A 14754-nucleotide genomic window follows, 5' to 3' on the forward strand; every position below is an offset into this window, starting at 1 on the left:
AGCAGTATTAGTCGTGTATATCACTTTTTTAATGCTTGGATTTGAAGGTTATCTGTTAATGACAATGGAGGAAAAAGAAACTGATTATTATGAAGGGCTCCAGAAAACTGGCTTTCTGGGCTCTCATCCTGCAAACATTTAATGCTTATTTGGCTTCTCAGTCTGTGTTTTTGCAGAAATGCTTACTGTCAACTATCTGCTATTCTTAGAAATAATATTAACTGCAGGAAGGGCTTCCCTGGGATTATAGTTCCTTAAGTCTTCACGGAAGTTATTTAATCCTCTTCTTGAGTTTTAACATTATTTTGACTCAAAGCCTTTTTCTTCTGTAGATGGGCAGGTGGAGATATCCAGACCCTTTGGACCCCAACCCTGGCACAGCTGTCACAAACTTATCTATGTCAGACCAAACCCTAAAACTGGGGTTCCTATAGGTCATTGGCCTGTTCCTGAATCCTTTTGGCCAGATCAAAATTCTCCAACACTGGTATGTACTGAAGATAAAGTAAAGGGTTTCTGCATGAAGGAATACTCCAGGATTTCCTATTCACAGATTTTTTTAAAGTCTTGAAATATGTATTGCTTTGTAGCAACTGTGGGAGCAGTGTGATCCAAGGAGTCACACATGCAAACCTGTGTTGCAGTTATCCCTATAAATTACTGATGAGCAAATAATATGGGATTTGCTTTTCAGTAACTTCGAGGCATTAAGAAACTGCCTGTAACAGATTTTTGACCCAGTACATGTGATTGAGTGTTTGTTTGAACCCTGTTAAATATCAAATGGTGGCACTTGGTAAAAGTCTATCAGATTCTATTGCCTCATAGAGGGTATTAATAAAAGATAGTATGATCTTGACCATTTGAATCCTTGTGGTAGTTCTGCTTTCATTCGAGCAAGTGAATATAATTTCATCTGCTGTTGTGCAGTGTAGCTACGCCTTCAATTTATCCAAACTGAGAAAACCTCAGCTTTCTAATTACTGCCCACAGAATTAATTTATTTGTTCTTTTTCACAAAAGAATGTATGCCACTGCTGTTTGGTCTGACATCTAATCATTAGTATAGTATAATGCATTTTTGTTTCTGCTAATATTTTAAATAATTAAAGTAGAAATCCTGCAGTAGTGTAATGGTTATCTAGATTTCATTATGATTTTTATTGAATTTTTGTGGCTTTTTTCATATGAAACAGATGTGCTGACTAACTCACTGAACTTCTAGTAAATTTTATCTCTTGGTTAAAAACAGATGAAGTCCTTTGAAATACAGGTTGTTGAGGAGTGATGCAAGTATGAAATTTTAGTCATATTTACAGGTTTGATATTTTTTGGCATCTGTGGCCACATTCATTAAAGGATGTGGATGTCCTTCTGAACTACAAGCAAGCTAGCATATATGAATAAAAGTGAATTTTCTGTAGTCATTAAAAAGAGATGTTATTGTATACTGGATATTTAAAGGTTTTTTCGTAGAAAAGCTGGTCATGTAGAGTCAGTACAGTTTGCTACTCCAGATCTTAATCAAGATTGGTAAAATAGATCTTACTAAGTGAAGAGTTGTTGAATTAAATCTTCTAAAAGCCTGAAGTTGACTTACTCAAATGGCAAAAAGAAGAGATTTTTTTCTCTTGTAGTGTGTATAGCTCTCATAACTATAAAGCACTGTCATGTACAGCTAAATTCTTGTTGGTATCAATTGAAATTTTGCATTGAACCTTCCTCATGCAGTGTTGGGGAGCTAAGTTTGCTGATGGTGTTTCAGGACCTGTATTTCAGTACTGTTAAAACATAGCATATGTTGCAATCAGTGTGTGTGTATGTATGTAGCATATCTTGTCTGCTTAAGAGTTCATAGTTAAATACTTGACTTTTCCTCCCTGTTACCTGATCCACAGTGGAGTTGTCTTAAACAGTTCTGTCCTAAGAACTTAAGTCTGCTGTGGCTAATGACACCATCAAGGCTTTCTTAAATGTATGAAAGTCTGTTGGCAGATCAACATGTAAATGGCTGCTTCAACTGCTCAGAGGTAAAAATAGTCCTTTTATCCAGCAAAGGATTATTGGACTTCTCAAGTCTGAGTAGTCAATTTCTTTTGCAGCCTTTTTATTCCTGGTATAACTTTGCTGGCTTGGTCAAAAACTCCACCACAGCTATTTATTAGTCATATTCTTTGAAGAGAATTGCTCTTCCTCCACTTGGTTGGGCCTCCTATTTGGTGTGCAGTTGGACAGCACACCTTCCTCAGGGTGGAGACACTCAAGGCAAGATCAGTGCTCTTGACAGATAACTTGTTTGGGTGGCTTGTCCTAAAGTGAAGAGCTTAGAGCTTACACATAAAAGAATTGCTTTCAAGGTGAAGTGGTAAGACAGTCCAAGGAACCTTGTGTTTCTCTACTTCATCTTGTGTATTTGTTAGTTACCTTTTTGTAAGGAGAGCAAATGGAAGAAGGCTTCCCAATTAAGCTCTCCCTCAGATCCTAGTGGCCTTGAGGGGAGGCTCAGGGTAAGTATAAGAGCTTGCATTCCTCCCTTCGGTGGAAAGTGTACAGCTCCAATTTTCATCACACTAATAATTGGCTTTCCCTTCTGGCAAAAGAAATTTCAAGTTGTTAACTTTCAGTTGAAACTTGAGACACAAAGGCCTTTTTCCTATGATTAATGAAAAGATTAAAAAATCCAAACACTGAAATCCCTTGAATTGAAATAACTTTTTTCTCAGGCCTAGTTAAAATGTGAGTTTTTAAAGTTTGGGGTTTTTCTGAATTCATGCTGCTTTTGATCTTTATAACTGCTGAATTTGTAACTGTTGAATTTGCCAAGAAGGAAAAGTGCCTGGGGAAGTCAGCAAATGCAAAAGTACAGCACCTCTTTCTGTCGGGAATGAAAATGGACATGTCCCAGAGAAGCATTGAAGGTGTTTTTTGTCCCCACTAGAACTTACTTCCATTTGCACAGCTTTTGTGTAAATGCAAGAAGTCTTAGTTGCATATTGCTCTAGACTTACTATGTAAAGTAATAGGCATTTATTTAGAAAACAAGATTCCTTCAGAATAAAACAAGTGCTAACATCATGCATTGCTTAGGACTCATTAACAATAAATGAATCCTGTATTGAATAGTTTCCTTAAATACATATGTTTTCCAAGAAGCTGTATTACTTTAGTTGTCATAGCACAAATGCCTTTGAATTGTTGTGCGGCTGTATTAACAGTGGAATACTTTGTTTAGCCACCTCGCACATCTCATCCTGTGGTGAAATTTTCCTGTACTGATTGTGAACCGATGGTCATTGACAAACTGCCTTTTGATAAATATGAATTAGAACCTTCACCACTGACCCAGTTTATCCTGGAAAGAAAATCCCCTCAGACCTGCTGGCAGGCAAGTAGAGTGCATGCTGAATTGAAGTTTTTTATGGAATGCTGTTTTTCATATATCTTATTCTATAATCAAAATAGGATGTACAACTTCAGAACACAATACTTGGCATGTGAATCCACTGTAATGTGTTTTATTGCAGGTGTATGTGAGCAATAGTGCAAAATACAGTGAACTTGGTCATCCTTTTGGTTACTTGAAAGCTAGTACAGCGCTGAATTGTGTGAATTTATTTGTGATGCCTTACAATTACCCGGTCCTGCTTCCACTGCTAGGTAAATAACACTTCATACAAATTTTCTTCTGTGGTACATAATTGAAACATTGATGTCATCTAAATAGATTACTGCAATTAATACCAATATTAATACCTGGAGAATGGTAGCATCAGTGATTTGTTCCACTTGTCTCCAGTTGTCTGGCCTTCATGACTCAGACTCAGTGTGTGAGATGATTTACTCGATCATCATTTTCAGATACATTTTGGTCTCACTTTAATTGTTTTAAGAGCCATTTTTCCTAATCTGTTACCTCAATACCAATTCAATTAGATGATTTATCAGGTTCCATTTTTGGCTGCAGAGTTAATCTTGTGTGTGTATGTTTGGTTTAGTTGTATATATGTTGAATTGTAGATGCTAATTTAATCATTGAGAAACTCGTGTTTCTTCAAGAGTTTATTTTATAGAATCTTCTTTTTTAGAAAAAAGGATGTAATGCTGTCTAGACATGCCTTTCATTTTGTCACTTTGCTTTTTTATAACCTTTAGATGACTTGTTTAAAGTGCACAAAGCAAAGCCTACATTGAAATGGCGTCAGTCGTTTGAAAGCTATTTGAAGACAATGCCTCCTTATTATCTTGGGGTAAGATGACTGTGTTAAAATTTCTGGTTTCTAGTTGTCTTTCCACTGGGGATGTAGTCTCTATTTCAAGTAGAATATATATTAATTTGAGAGAATAGTTCAACTTCATACATAATGATAGTGTTTTCACTGGAGTCCTGTGGAAGGCTTGAGACCTGAATGTTATGAAATTTTCTTAATTTCATGATACACTGGGACTTGTTTATAAATGCTATTTTTGTTAACTGGTTCTGTATGAATGGAACTATTTTAAACCAACAGAAAATGCTGCCCTGAGAGTATTTTTTTTTCTTTTCAAACTTTCAGAACCTCAGGTTCTATTTGAAATGGGTACAGTTAGTTGAAGTATGTATAAAGTTAAATATGACCATGCAATATATTCCATGTTTCAGCCTTTGAAGAAAGCTGTGAGAATGATGGGAGCACCAAACCTTATAGCTGACAATGTGGAATATGGACTTAGTTACAGTGTCATTTCATATCTCAAAAAGTTGAGTCAGCAGGTAATGTTGAAGCAAAAGAGCAGTAAAAACTTACTCTGATAGAAGGATAATCTTTAAATACTCAAGTTCAGTGGCTTTGAAGGAAAAAAGAGCAGAAAGATCAAGTTTATACTTTCCCATAATCAATTAGCAAAAAATAATTTTGTTTTTTGAATTGAAGGAAAATATAACATTTAAATACAGACTGTATAAGCTGAACTATAGAGACAGATACAGAAGTACAAATTGAGAGTTTTTTCTATTTAAGGAGCATATTCACTTGTGCAGAGAGTAACATACTTTTATCCAAAAAAACCCATGTTGTCTTTAAAGATGTTTTAGCATTTTTTCAGAAAATAGGGATTTGTGCTTGATGCATCAGAATCAAAGTGTTCTTTCTTTGGCTTGTGACATGAAGTGGAAAGTGTTTAGTAAATGAGATAACTGACATAATTGAGAATCTCAGATAAGGCTATAGATATAGACGTGACAAGTGACCATTTGAACTTGTTGACCGTGTTCAGAATAGCGCCTGAATCTTTGACTAGGCTCAAGCATTTCTGCCCTGCTACCTCCAGTTTTGAACTGTGCATGTTAAGCTTTCTGTTCAAGATTAAAAAAATGTAGGCTTGAAACTTCAAAAAACAGTAGTGCCAAGGACTTGTAACTTAGCAAATGAGTTTTTATGGACCAGCTTTTTCTTAAAACATTAATATAAATTATTATTTGAGGAAGCAAATATCTTTGTCTAGAGCATATCCTGTTAAATCATAATCGTATTGCTCAGTATTCTGTGAGCTGATGTCTCAACCTAGACATCTTGGACTCCTCTAAGATGTAGTGACATGCACTGCAAATTGTACTTACAGGTTTTCTAACTTCTGAAAGGCTCTGCCAGTAAAGAGTCAGCATTCTCAATACATATTCAAATTTTTGAGTAGTCTATAAATTTATGTGAAATTGCAAAACCAAAACTGGCAGTTGTGTTACTAAATTCCTTTTGGCTCTTTTCACTGTATTCTACCAAAAAGCTGGCATTTATGAACATGGTTAATTTGGGTACAAATCTAGCATAATATTGGGGGTTAGGTCTGTCTGGTCAGCCAGTTGGCTATTATCATATATTTCACATTTATTAATGTTATGACTATTTGTATTGAGCTTTAAAAAAGTTGACACCATTGAGTGACTGGTCACAACTACAGTTGTGGGAGAATCAGTCTTGTGAGAGTTTGACTGTTCTCTACAGTAACAGCTGAACATTATGCAAGTACAGATAGATCTGCAGAGAGTTACTAGTCAAATTATGGCATTTTATGAAAATAAAAGCATTGCATGCATATTGGTGCTTAGATACTGTAACGGGCAGCAGAGGAGAAATATGCAGAAGACCTAGGCAGAAAACTGTTCACTATATTTAAAACTGTAGTAGGCATTAAGTAGTTATGTATTAAGCACTCCTTAAGCGCTCAGCCTGGTTATGGTCATCATAGTGTGTTAGGACATTGTTGAATCTTGTAGGTAGGAATTTAAAATGAATAAGTCTGACTAATCCTTTTAAGAGCATATTGTCAATTTTATTTATTTATTTATTTCAAATTAAGGCCAAAATAGAGTCCGATAGAGTCATTGGCTCTGTAGGCAAAAAGGTAGCGCAAGAGACTGGAATTAAGGTCAGAAGCAGATCACACAACCTGTCTATGGCACATAGGAACGATTTTCAACATCTGCTACAGGGGATTACTGGGGAAATTCCTCATAGACCTCTAGACCTCAATATGAAGGAGTATGCTGGGTTCCAAATAGCTTTGCTGAATAAGGTAAGCACCACTGTGTGTAATGTTGTTATTTTCAATATACTTCCATTGAAATGCTAGGTATTGTTTCTTACTTGGCATTAATTGGAATTTCATTTTACTGGAACCATAGGATTTGAAACCTCAGACATTTAGAAATGCTTATGACATACCCAGAAGAAATCTTTTGGATCAGTTAACACGAATGAGATCTAATTTACTGAAGAGTACTCGCAAGTTCCTCAAAGGACAAGATGAAGGTTAGATAACAGTTTATATTTTGTCGGCCTGTGATATGATCATTGCTAAAATATAACAAATAATGTAGTTCTTTAAAATTTGGTGGATGCCTGATACTGCCATTCAACTGAATGATTTTTTTTTTTTAGATGCTTTTTCCTTATCTTATTGGAGGAAAAAATGGTGAGGATAGAGAAGATTGCTAATTCACTGCTCTCTCCTTAACTCCACATGAGGAGACTTGGGCTTTTACACAAGATTCCTTGTTCACTGTTTTTCCTAACTTTCATGGATGTATCTGACAAAAGAACAATCACAGGGCAGTTCTGAACATTATGATCTCTCTCAGTAGAAGTGGACTGTGAGCAGTAGAAAAGTAAGCTAGCTCCCTGGGTGCTGCCACTGTGATTGTTTTGCCTGTTGAGCCAACAGCAAATGGTTCAGTAGTCTGCTAATTTATTCCTTTACCTTTTTTCCCATGTCTTCTGGCACTGCTTTGTGGCATCTAATTGAAGATGTTGAAATAAGAGTGAGAAGGGCAATGCAAGTGAAAGCTTGTGTTACATTAGTGCTGTGAATACTTAGGTCAGATTAGCATCTGTACATTTCACATTACATTATTGCTTTGTCAGAGTAGTTGTTCTTCAGGGAGGAGGACTAACTCATGTTAGGGGTTTTTTTCTGCAGTTTCTTCTAGTGTATATTTTTCTGGATCAAAGGCTTGGCAACTCTAAAACTAGAATAAGTTTAAAATCAGCTCCTATGGGTTTTTAAGAATTTGTTAATTTACAGTGGTCAAAAGTTACCCTTGCTCTGGGAAAATATTAGTCCTGACAATTAAGTTTTGGGTGGCTAAAATTAGGCGGAGTTATGTCAAAGCTGTGTGCAGCATGGCATTACTACTTTTTTTTTTGTAGTAATGTTTTAGTTCTGATTTGTTCCTAGTGTGTTTTTTCATCCATTGCTCTGTTGTAAATTTGGGACACATTGGAAAACTAACATTCATGCATGACAACTATTGCTTATTTCCTGTCATAATGGTAAATCCACAAGACATGTACTGATTCATTTAAGCAAGTCTCCTGAAGTCAAAAGTGTTATGAATACCAATTTAGGCAAGAAAAATGGTGAGCTTTGCACAGCTGTTTTGTTAACGCATATGATAAAAGTCTGAACACTGCAGATATGAAATGGATATAGACTAAATTCTCATAATGTGAGCAGTCCTGGTTATTAATTAACTCCTCTGTTACGATAGATCAAGTTCACAGTGTACCTATAGCACAAATGGGAAACTACCAGGAGTATCTAAAACAAATACCTTCTCCACTCCGAGAACTTGATCCTGATCAACCACGAAGGCTTCATACATTTGGCAATCCATTCAAATTGGACAAAAAGGTGACTTCTGTAAAGCTTTTCTAAAAATGTGTTGTGTGTGCACTACTGCCTACATTGTTCTTTGAGTAGTCTATTGGAGAAACCCTTTCAAATACTTGTAAAAATAATGGTTATAAGAAAGTGTCTCAGCTGTTCTTCTATCAGTAGTATCCTATGGAGGGCAGTCTTTATTGGAAAAGCAGTATTATGTCTCTAAATTGTATTATAAATTAAATACTTGTCTCTAGTATAGCTAATACCTAATTGCCTTTACCTTTAGCTAATACCTAAAAATCCTTTGCCAATCTTCCATCATAAAAAGCTTCCCATAACTTTGAGAATCTTGACTGTCCCTTTTATCCAAATCTGTCTTAGAATTGACCAAACTGTCAATATCATTTAGAGCTCTTGTATTAAATATGAGTCCCTTTGCAATTACTGAAAAGGAAGTTTGATGGCCCCATTCAGTTAACTTACTTGGCAGACTGTTGGATGAGGGCCTTAAGCACATTTATCTGGTCTTGGTTACAATTCAGAATTCCAAACATAATGGCATGTTATATGTAACTCTTATACATGCTAAACATTATCATAATGCAGAGCATTAATTGTAACTTACATTACATGGTGTGAAGCTTAAGAATTCTTCCTGTTAAATTAATTACAGGGAATGATGATAGATGAAGCAGACGAATTTGTATCGGGACCTCAAAATAAACATAAAAGACCTGGAGAACCAAATATGCAAGGGATTCCGAAAAGGCGGCGTTGTATGTCCCCCCTGCTCAGAGGGCGACCACAAACTCCTCTGGTTGTGAATAACCACATTGGAGGAAAAGGGCCACCCACACCAATTGCACAAGCACAGCCTGACCTTGTTAAACCCATTGCTATTCACAAAAGTAAGTGAATCTTCAAAATCTTTAAAGTTTATTTTTTAGTTTATGTGAAAAAACTTTTTTTGTGTAAAAAATACTGCTGGCTTATTTGTCAAATATGGCAATTTTTTCCCTCCTCCTTGAAAATGAAGTATTTAAGTGTGCATCTGGGGTTATTTACTGAGTTCATAGTCCTTCAGATGGAAATTTTCCATATAAATTCCAAGTATAAACGATGTATTTCCTCTCTCCTGAGCAGACAGCGTAGACAGTGAGAAGGGTGTTCTTCCTTTGCCTGGAAATCCACATGCTCTAGAAGTATCACAGCATGAAGTTAATTTGAATTTTGCTCTAGTGCAGTGAAATCACTTCTCTGGGTGTGAAGCTGAGGGGCTGTATAACTCTTGCTCACTGTTTAGTACTAAAGTAAACTTGGTCAGTTTGATTTAAAGGGGGAAAGACACCATGTCACAAAATCACACTTTAGAGGTATTTTTTCTTTTGTTGGTAGTCCATATAGTAACTTCATTTTTCATAGAATATACCTGTGATTTTTTTTTAAAAGTCATTAATTGCCAGGAGATAGTGATGGGCTCAGTGTTACAATCCACAAACAAGTTTTCTTTTGCCTGCCATGTACAGTAGACTGTTTTAAGAGTCTAATACTGATCTGACTCATTGACTTGTATCAGATGATAAAGAATTTGAACCTGGCAAGTGTAATCTCTATTTTTTCAGCATCAGAAACAAATAACGAAGCTGGAGTTGATGATGTCATTGAGAATCACGTTACAGACCCCCTTTCATCAGATGTTTTTCCAAATACTGTGGATTCAGAGTTTTCACTGTCCTCTTCACCATTCAATTCATTGGATCGACCGACAACTCATACAGAGGATGTAGGCCACGAACATTTAGGGAATAATTTGAATGTTGATGGGTTTTTGGAGAATCACGAGGAATCAGGTAGTAAAGAGCAAAGTACTGAAGAGAACATGACAATGTCTTCACCTAGCAAAGGGAAAAAACCAGTGCATTGCAGAAGTTCCAGAGAGATTAATATAGAGCTAAGAGCACAAATTATGAAAGAGATCCGAAAACCAGGAAGGAGTAAGTATGCCAAATTTGTTTCAGAAAACTGGCATTGGAATTAAACAAAGAATTCATGTTAGATCACTATTTTAGAAATGTACTGGACCATGAGACTGAAGCAAAATGAATTTAAAGCTGAAAAGATTTGTTTTGAAACATCTGCTAAGAACATCACTGTAGGAGTGATTAAAACATTTCTATACCTATCAGTGTTCATGAAAGTAATGTTTTTTATATCTGTACTAGAATTAACTTGCTGGGTGCTAGTAATATCCTAAGCTGCAATATCCTGTGTTTTTTTAATGTTCTCATTAAATAAGATGTTATTGCTACAGTTGATAGGAGGTACAAGTTTACAAAAACTGAATGAAGTCAGTTGCATTTCACTCAAAGCTATTATAACAGATATCTGTATAGGCATCTTTTAAATAACTGATGGTTTTTTTCTCTTGACCTTTAAGAATATGAAAGAATCTTCTTTTTACTGAAGCATGTACAAGGAAGCTTACAAACCCGACTGATATTTTTACAGAATGTTATTAAAGAAGCTTCAAGGTAGGTAACAGAATTGTATTATTCTTACAAAACTGCACCATGTAGTGCCACGTATAACTGCTGGACAATCACGCAGTTGTTTGAAAACAATGCTTTGTACTACAAGTAAATAATTCCCTATGAAAGAGCAGAAATGCATAAGCTTCTTGAGGTGTTGTTTGTAAAAGCTTACCTTTTTCCCTCAGATTTTGGCTTAAAGATGTTAGTAACTGTAACTGCCAAGTCCCTGTAAATGTGATGGACAATGGTATAGAAAGAGAAGGTTATTTTAAAAAAATCATTCCAATTAAAAAGTCCATGTGTGAGTGTACTGTTAATTTGAAAATGTATTGGAGCTGCTGATTACTGGGAATTAGGCTTTCAGAAACAGCATCTGCTCAAAATCTTGTCTTAAAAATAGTTTTTAAATTCAGGTATGCTCATAAAGATATGTCTCTACTCTTCAGCATACTTCATTCAGAGATAGTGTAGTCCTGTCTGAGAGTTTGGAAACGGAGGTAGCTTTTCACTGGAGAAGAGTGAGTTGATAAGGATTTAAACCCTGTGGTTTTGATCCTGGTAGAAATTGTTCTTTACAGTATCTGTAGACTGTCCATACTTAGCTTTCTACATGCTTACTGAGAGGTAAAAAAGCAGAAATGTATTAGAACCAGTAGTGTTTGAGTTGCAGGGAACTAGTAATTCCAGGATCTTGCATGGGTTGTAAATATAGCCAGAACTTTGAGGCTTACTTCAGAAACCTCAAAGAATAGTTGCTTCTTATTCTCTAATCTGTTTTGTAGTAGTCAGCTCTTTTCCTGTGGCATTAGGCAAATTTCATTATTAAAAAACCAAGTAATTTTAGGAGAAAACCATGCTGAGAGTTTAAGGTATGCTGGATGTTGGACATTCATACAGATCCTCTAGCTTTCTATTGCCAGCTTGGTGGGGCATGTAAATTTATATAGATCATGCTCTTCCTATAGCCACAATTGCTTTATTGTGCTTTTGCTTGTTACATTGCCTGTAAGAATTGTTCTATAGCCTGTGGATTATATACTTCCTCATTCACATACAAAACCATACTGTTGCTCTTGGAGTTTGTGGCAGCCCTTAGTGGGGCTGGAGTTTTTGTGCCTGTAAAATTAGGCTTTTAAGAGCACCTGTAACTCTCATTCCTCTTGCATAATCTCTTTATTCCAGCTATCTTTAGCTGACATTTCTACAAAATTTGGCAGTGGTTGAGTGTTGGTCTTGGATGCATCAGAATTAAATCCCATCTCCTACCATAACTAATAGTTTTCTGTACCTACTGGTGGAAAAAGCTGGCAACTCTATTTGTTGACTGTTGCTAAACTTCAGTTTTTATTGGTTTGAGTATAGGAACAGCTTAATCTTTATCCTTTTCTTCTCTCCTTTGTTAGATTTTTATAGTGTTAATATTTTATCCACCTGGGTAACACTGCCTACAAACACTATGCAGTTCTCTGCCTCTTTCCTTATCCAGGCAAGCTATCACATTTAATCCAGGCTCCCTGCTCCCTGCAGGAAACATCTCTAGGCCCTCCAGAGTTGTCAACATAGTTTTGTTTTGGTAACTGGTAGCTGACTTTGCAATGCCATGGATTGCAGTTCAAACTTGGAACGCTTTCTTTCCCTGCTGCAAGGAGTGCCATCTCTGAACATGGACTTAGGAAAGCTCTTGATCATTTCAGCAACGAAGTTAATGTTTATAAAGAGTTTCCATTTAAATCTGGGGGTTAATCCACTATAGTTGTAAGAGGAGAGGAAGATTTCTGAAAGATCCACAGCTTTCAGCTTCCTTTGGAAGCTGCCTGGCCTGTAGTTTCTCTTTCAATAGCAGAAAAGCTATCATTTTTGAGAGACAATGAGGAAAAATGGAGGGGAAGCAGTACTTTGAAGTGTGGTGTGTCTGTGGGATACTGTGAACCGGGATATGGGTGTGTAAGGGGCCAGAGCATGGGTATTCAATGACAGAGTGGTTGGGAATGGGACCTTGTTTTCCCAATAGTCAAGCTGGGGTTGTGGGGAGGCTTGTGATCTGGAAGTTAGGGCAGGTACTATGTCTCTAAGTCAAAGACATGGACCAGGATGCTTGACTGGAACTAGAGGCTTCTGCTGGGGTTTAGTGAAGTCATAGGACTGAACTTGATATGTAGTTCAAAATATTTTCATTGCTGCCTATCTTTGAGCACATGTATGGCTACCAAAGCATAGGTCAGAAGGTGCAGAAATGTTGCAAGGGGGAGGGGTTAGCTGGAAATAGCAGGGAGTTGTACTTCCTAAAGTGGGGGGGTAAGCAGAGGTGACATAATGGCCTACTGATCAAATCTATACAATTGATACAGAATAGAACTGCTGAGACTCCAGAGGTATGGAGTATGTATTTTCCTTTAATTTCTGTATTTTCCTTTAATTTCTTTCTTGAAGTTTCAGTTTGTATTGTTTGTCAGGAAATCTGCTTTGCACTGTGTAATGGCTGTTCCTTCACCAGTACGAACTTTGTTAACTTTGGTGAATGCGTCACGAAGGCATGCAAATAATCCCTAAAAGCTGTTTTCCAGCTTCAGGATTGTAGTTCTTTTGATGTATATTTTATTTCTGTACTTCAGAACTTTAGTTCTGGAAGCAACAAACTCTTAATTCTCTTTTTCCTGGATTTCTGAGGGCTGAGTGAAGTTCTGCAATGTGCTATAATAAACTGTAGTAAACATAGTTTTGTATTCAGTAGGTGGAAAGGCAAGTTAGTGGTTTACCAGAATGCTAGGAGACAGTGTATATATACATATGATGTATGTGTAGCCTCATCATGCACTGTTCCTGTAGTAATAACTGAAGTTTCCAGAGTTCAGTAAAAGTTTTGTCAATGATGTTTCATGTATTACTCTGTGCATCCATTATAATGCTTTGTTTTAAACCCAGGTTTAAAAAACGAATGCTGATAGAACAGCTCGAGAGTTTTCTGGAAGAAATCCATCGCAGATCCAATCAGGTCAACCATATCAACAGCAGCTAAGAAACTGCACACAAGAGAGAGCTACAGCAGGGCACTGCTGTTCTAACTTGCATTCATTTTTGACATGCACTCTTATCTCAAGTTCCTGTACCTGAAAGAATGAGAAGCTGCTCAATAAAATGATGAGAAGTATCCATCATCTTTTTTTTTTCTTCGCTTCTGTTATTTTTGTAATGTGAAAAATACTACGAGAACATTTTTATTTAACTAAATTGAGAACTTCTTGCTTGTCATGGACATAAGTGTCACTTTCCCTCAGGTTCTATTTTTCTTAATCTAACCTTCAAAACTATCACCTCTTAAGGTTGAACTTTGCCAAAAAGTTGCTTTGTAATTTTCAAAAAAAAAAAAAGCACATACATTAAACAAGGTAATGTTTTGTATATACAGTTATTTTGGATATATTATTGTAAGTTGTATAAATGTATTTTGAAAAATATTTAAGAAAAGCACTTTTGTTATTCCATCAATAAAATCTCTATTTTAATCTTTGTGTAGGTTTGAGTACAGTTTTTATTGGAATGATTTGTTTTGCCTTCCCTTTCCAGTGCTTCTGTGTTCTGGTATCAATGTTAGAGAATGAAGAGTGGTTTTGTATCACTGGATATTCTGCTCTTAATCAGAGAATGAGTGAAAGAAAGCTAATGCTGAATTGCAGCTGTAGTAGGGTATCTTGTGTACTTTGCACTTTTGGTGACCAGCATAACAAAGTGATGTTCTGTATGCACATCTGCAGCCATGACAAAACCTGCAGTTTTATTGAGGGATTCAGCGCAGTAAAGCAGGGGTCAGCAGCCTTTGAGGAAAGCTGTACAGAGGTTTTCTGTGTCAGAAGATTTTACATGTTTACAAGTGCAGGAACAGCCAGAGGGTGCTGCTGCCTGGACACAAAATATCACTGACTGCTTTACTGGCCATGTCTTTCAGCTGTGCTGGATGGTCTGACTATCTGGAAGGATTTGTTTGATTCAGTGGGAGTTGAATAAAACAGTCCTATTTGATGCTTTTCATAGGAGTCAGTGGTTTGCAGTTGTCACCCAAAATCTTTGTGGGCTTGGGTTTCTGATG

The 14754-nt window shown here is 36.5% G+C and overlaps 1 protein-coding gene across 2 annotated transcripts in view; it reads left to right on the plus strand.

Moving 5' to 3' along the window:
- The window catches only part of INTS6 (integrator complex subunit 6), a 40899-nt gene extending 26720 nt beyond the window's left edge, over positions 1-14179 (plus strand). The window contains exons 8-19 of one of the 2 annotated variants that reach the window (XM_032099696.1): positions 333-487; positions 3233-3385; positions 3525-3657; positions 4153-4247; positions 4640-4750; positions 6334-6549; positions 6659-6785; positions 8024-8166; positions 8813-9047; positions 9762-10133; positions 10577-10670; positions 13593-14069. In XM_032099696.1, the coding sequence (XP_031955587.1) occupies positions 333-487; positions 3233-3385; positions 3525-3657; positions 4153-4247; positions 4640-4750; positions 6334-6549; positions 6659-6785; positions 8024-8166; positions 8813-9047; positions 9762-10133; positions 10577-10670; positions 13593-13686 (1928 nt within the window). In that variant the 3' untranslated portion in view covers positions 13687-14069. Of the gene's footprint in view, positions 1-332; positions 488-3232; positions 3386-3524; positions 3658-4152; positions 4248-4639; positions 4751-6333; positions 6550-6658; positions 6786-8023; positions 8167-8812; positions 9048-9761; positions 10134-10576; positions 10671-13592 lie in introns of both variants that reach the window. The other variant, XM_032099697.1, reaches the window with a different exon arrangement.
- Positions 14180-14754: the final 575 nt, after the last annotated feature.

Source organism: Corvus moneduloides, chromosome 2 (genome assembly GCF_009650955.1).
Source record: "Corvus moneduloides isolate bCorMon1 chromosome 2, bCorMon1.pri, whole genome shotgun sequence".
Taxonomy (NCBI): Eukaryota; Metazoa; Chordata; class Aves; order Passeriformes; family Corvidae; genus Corvus; species Corvus moneduloides.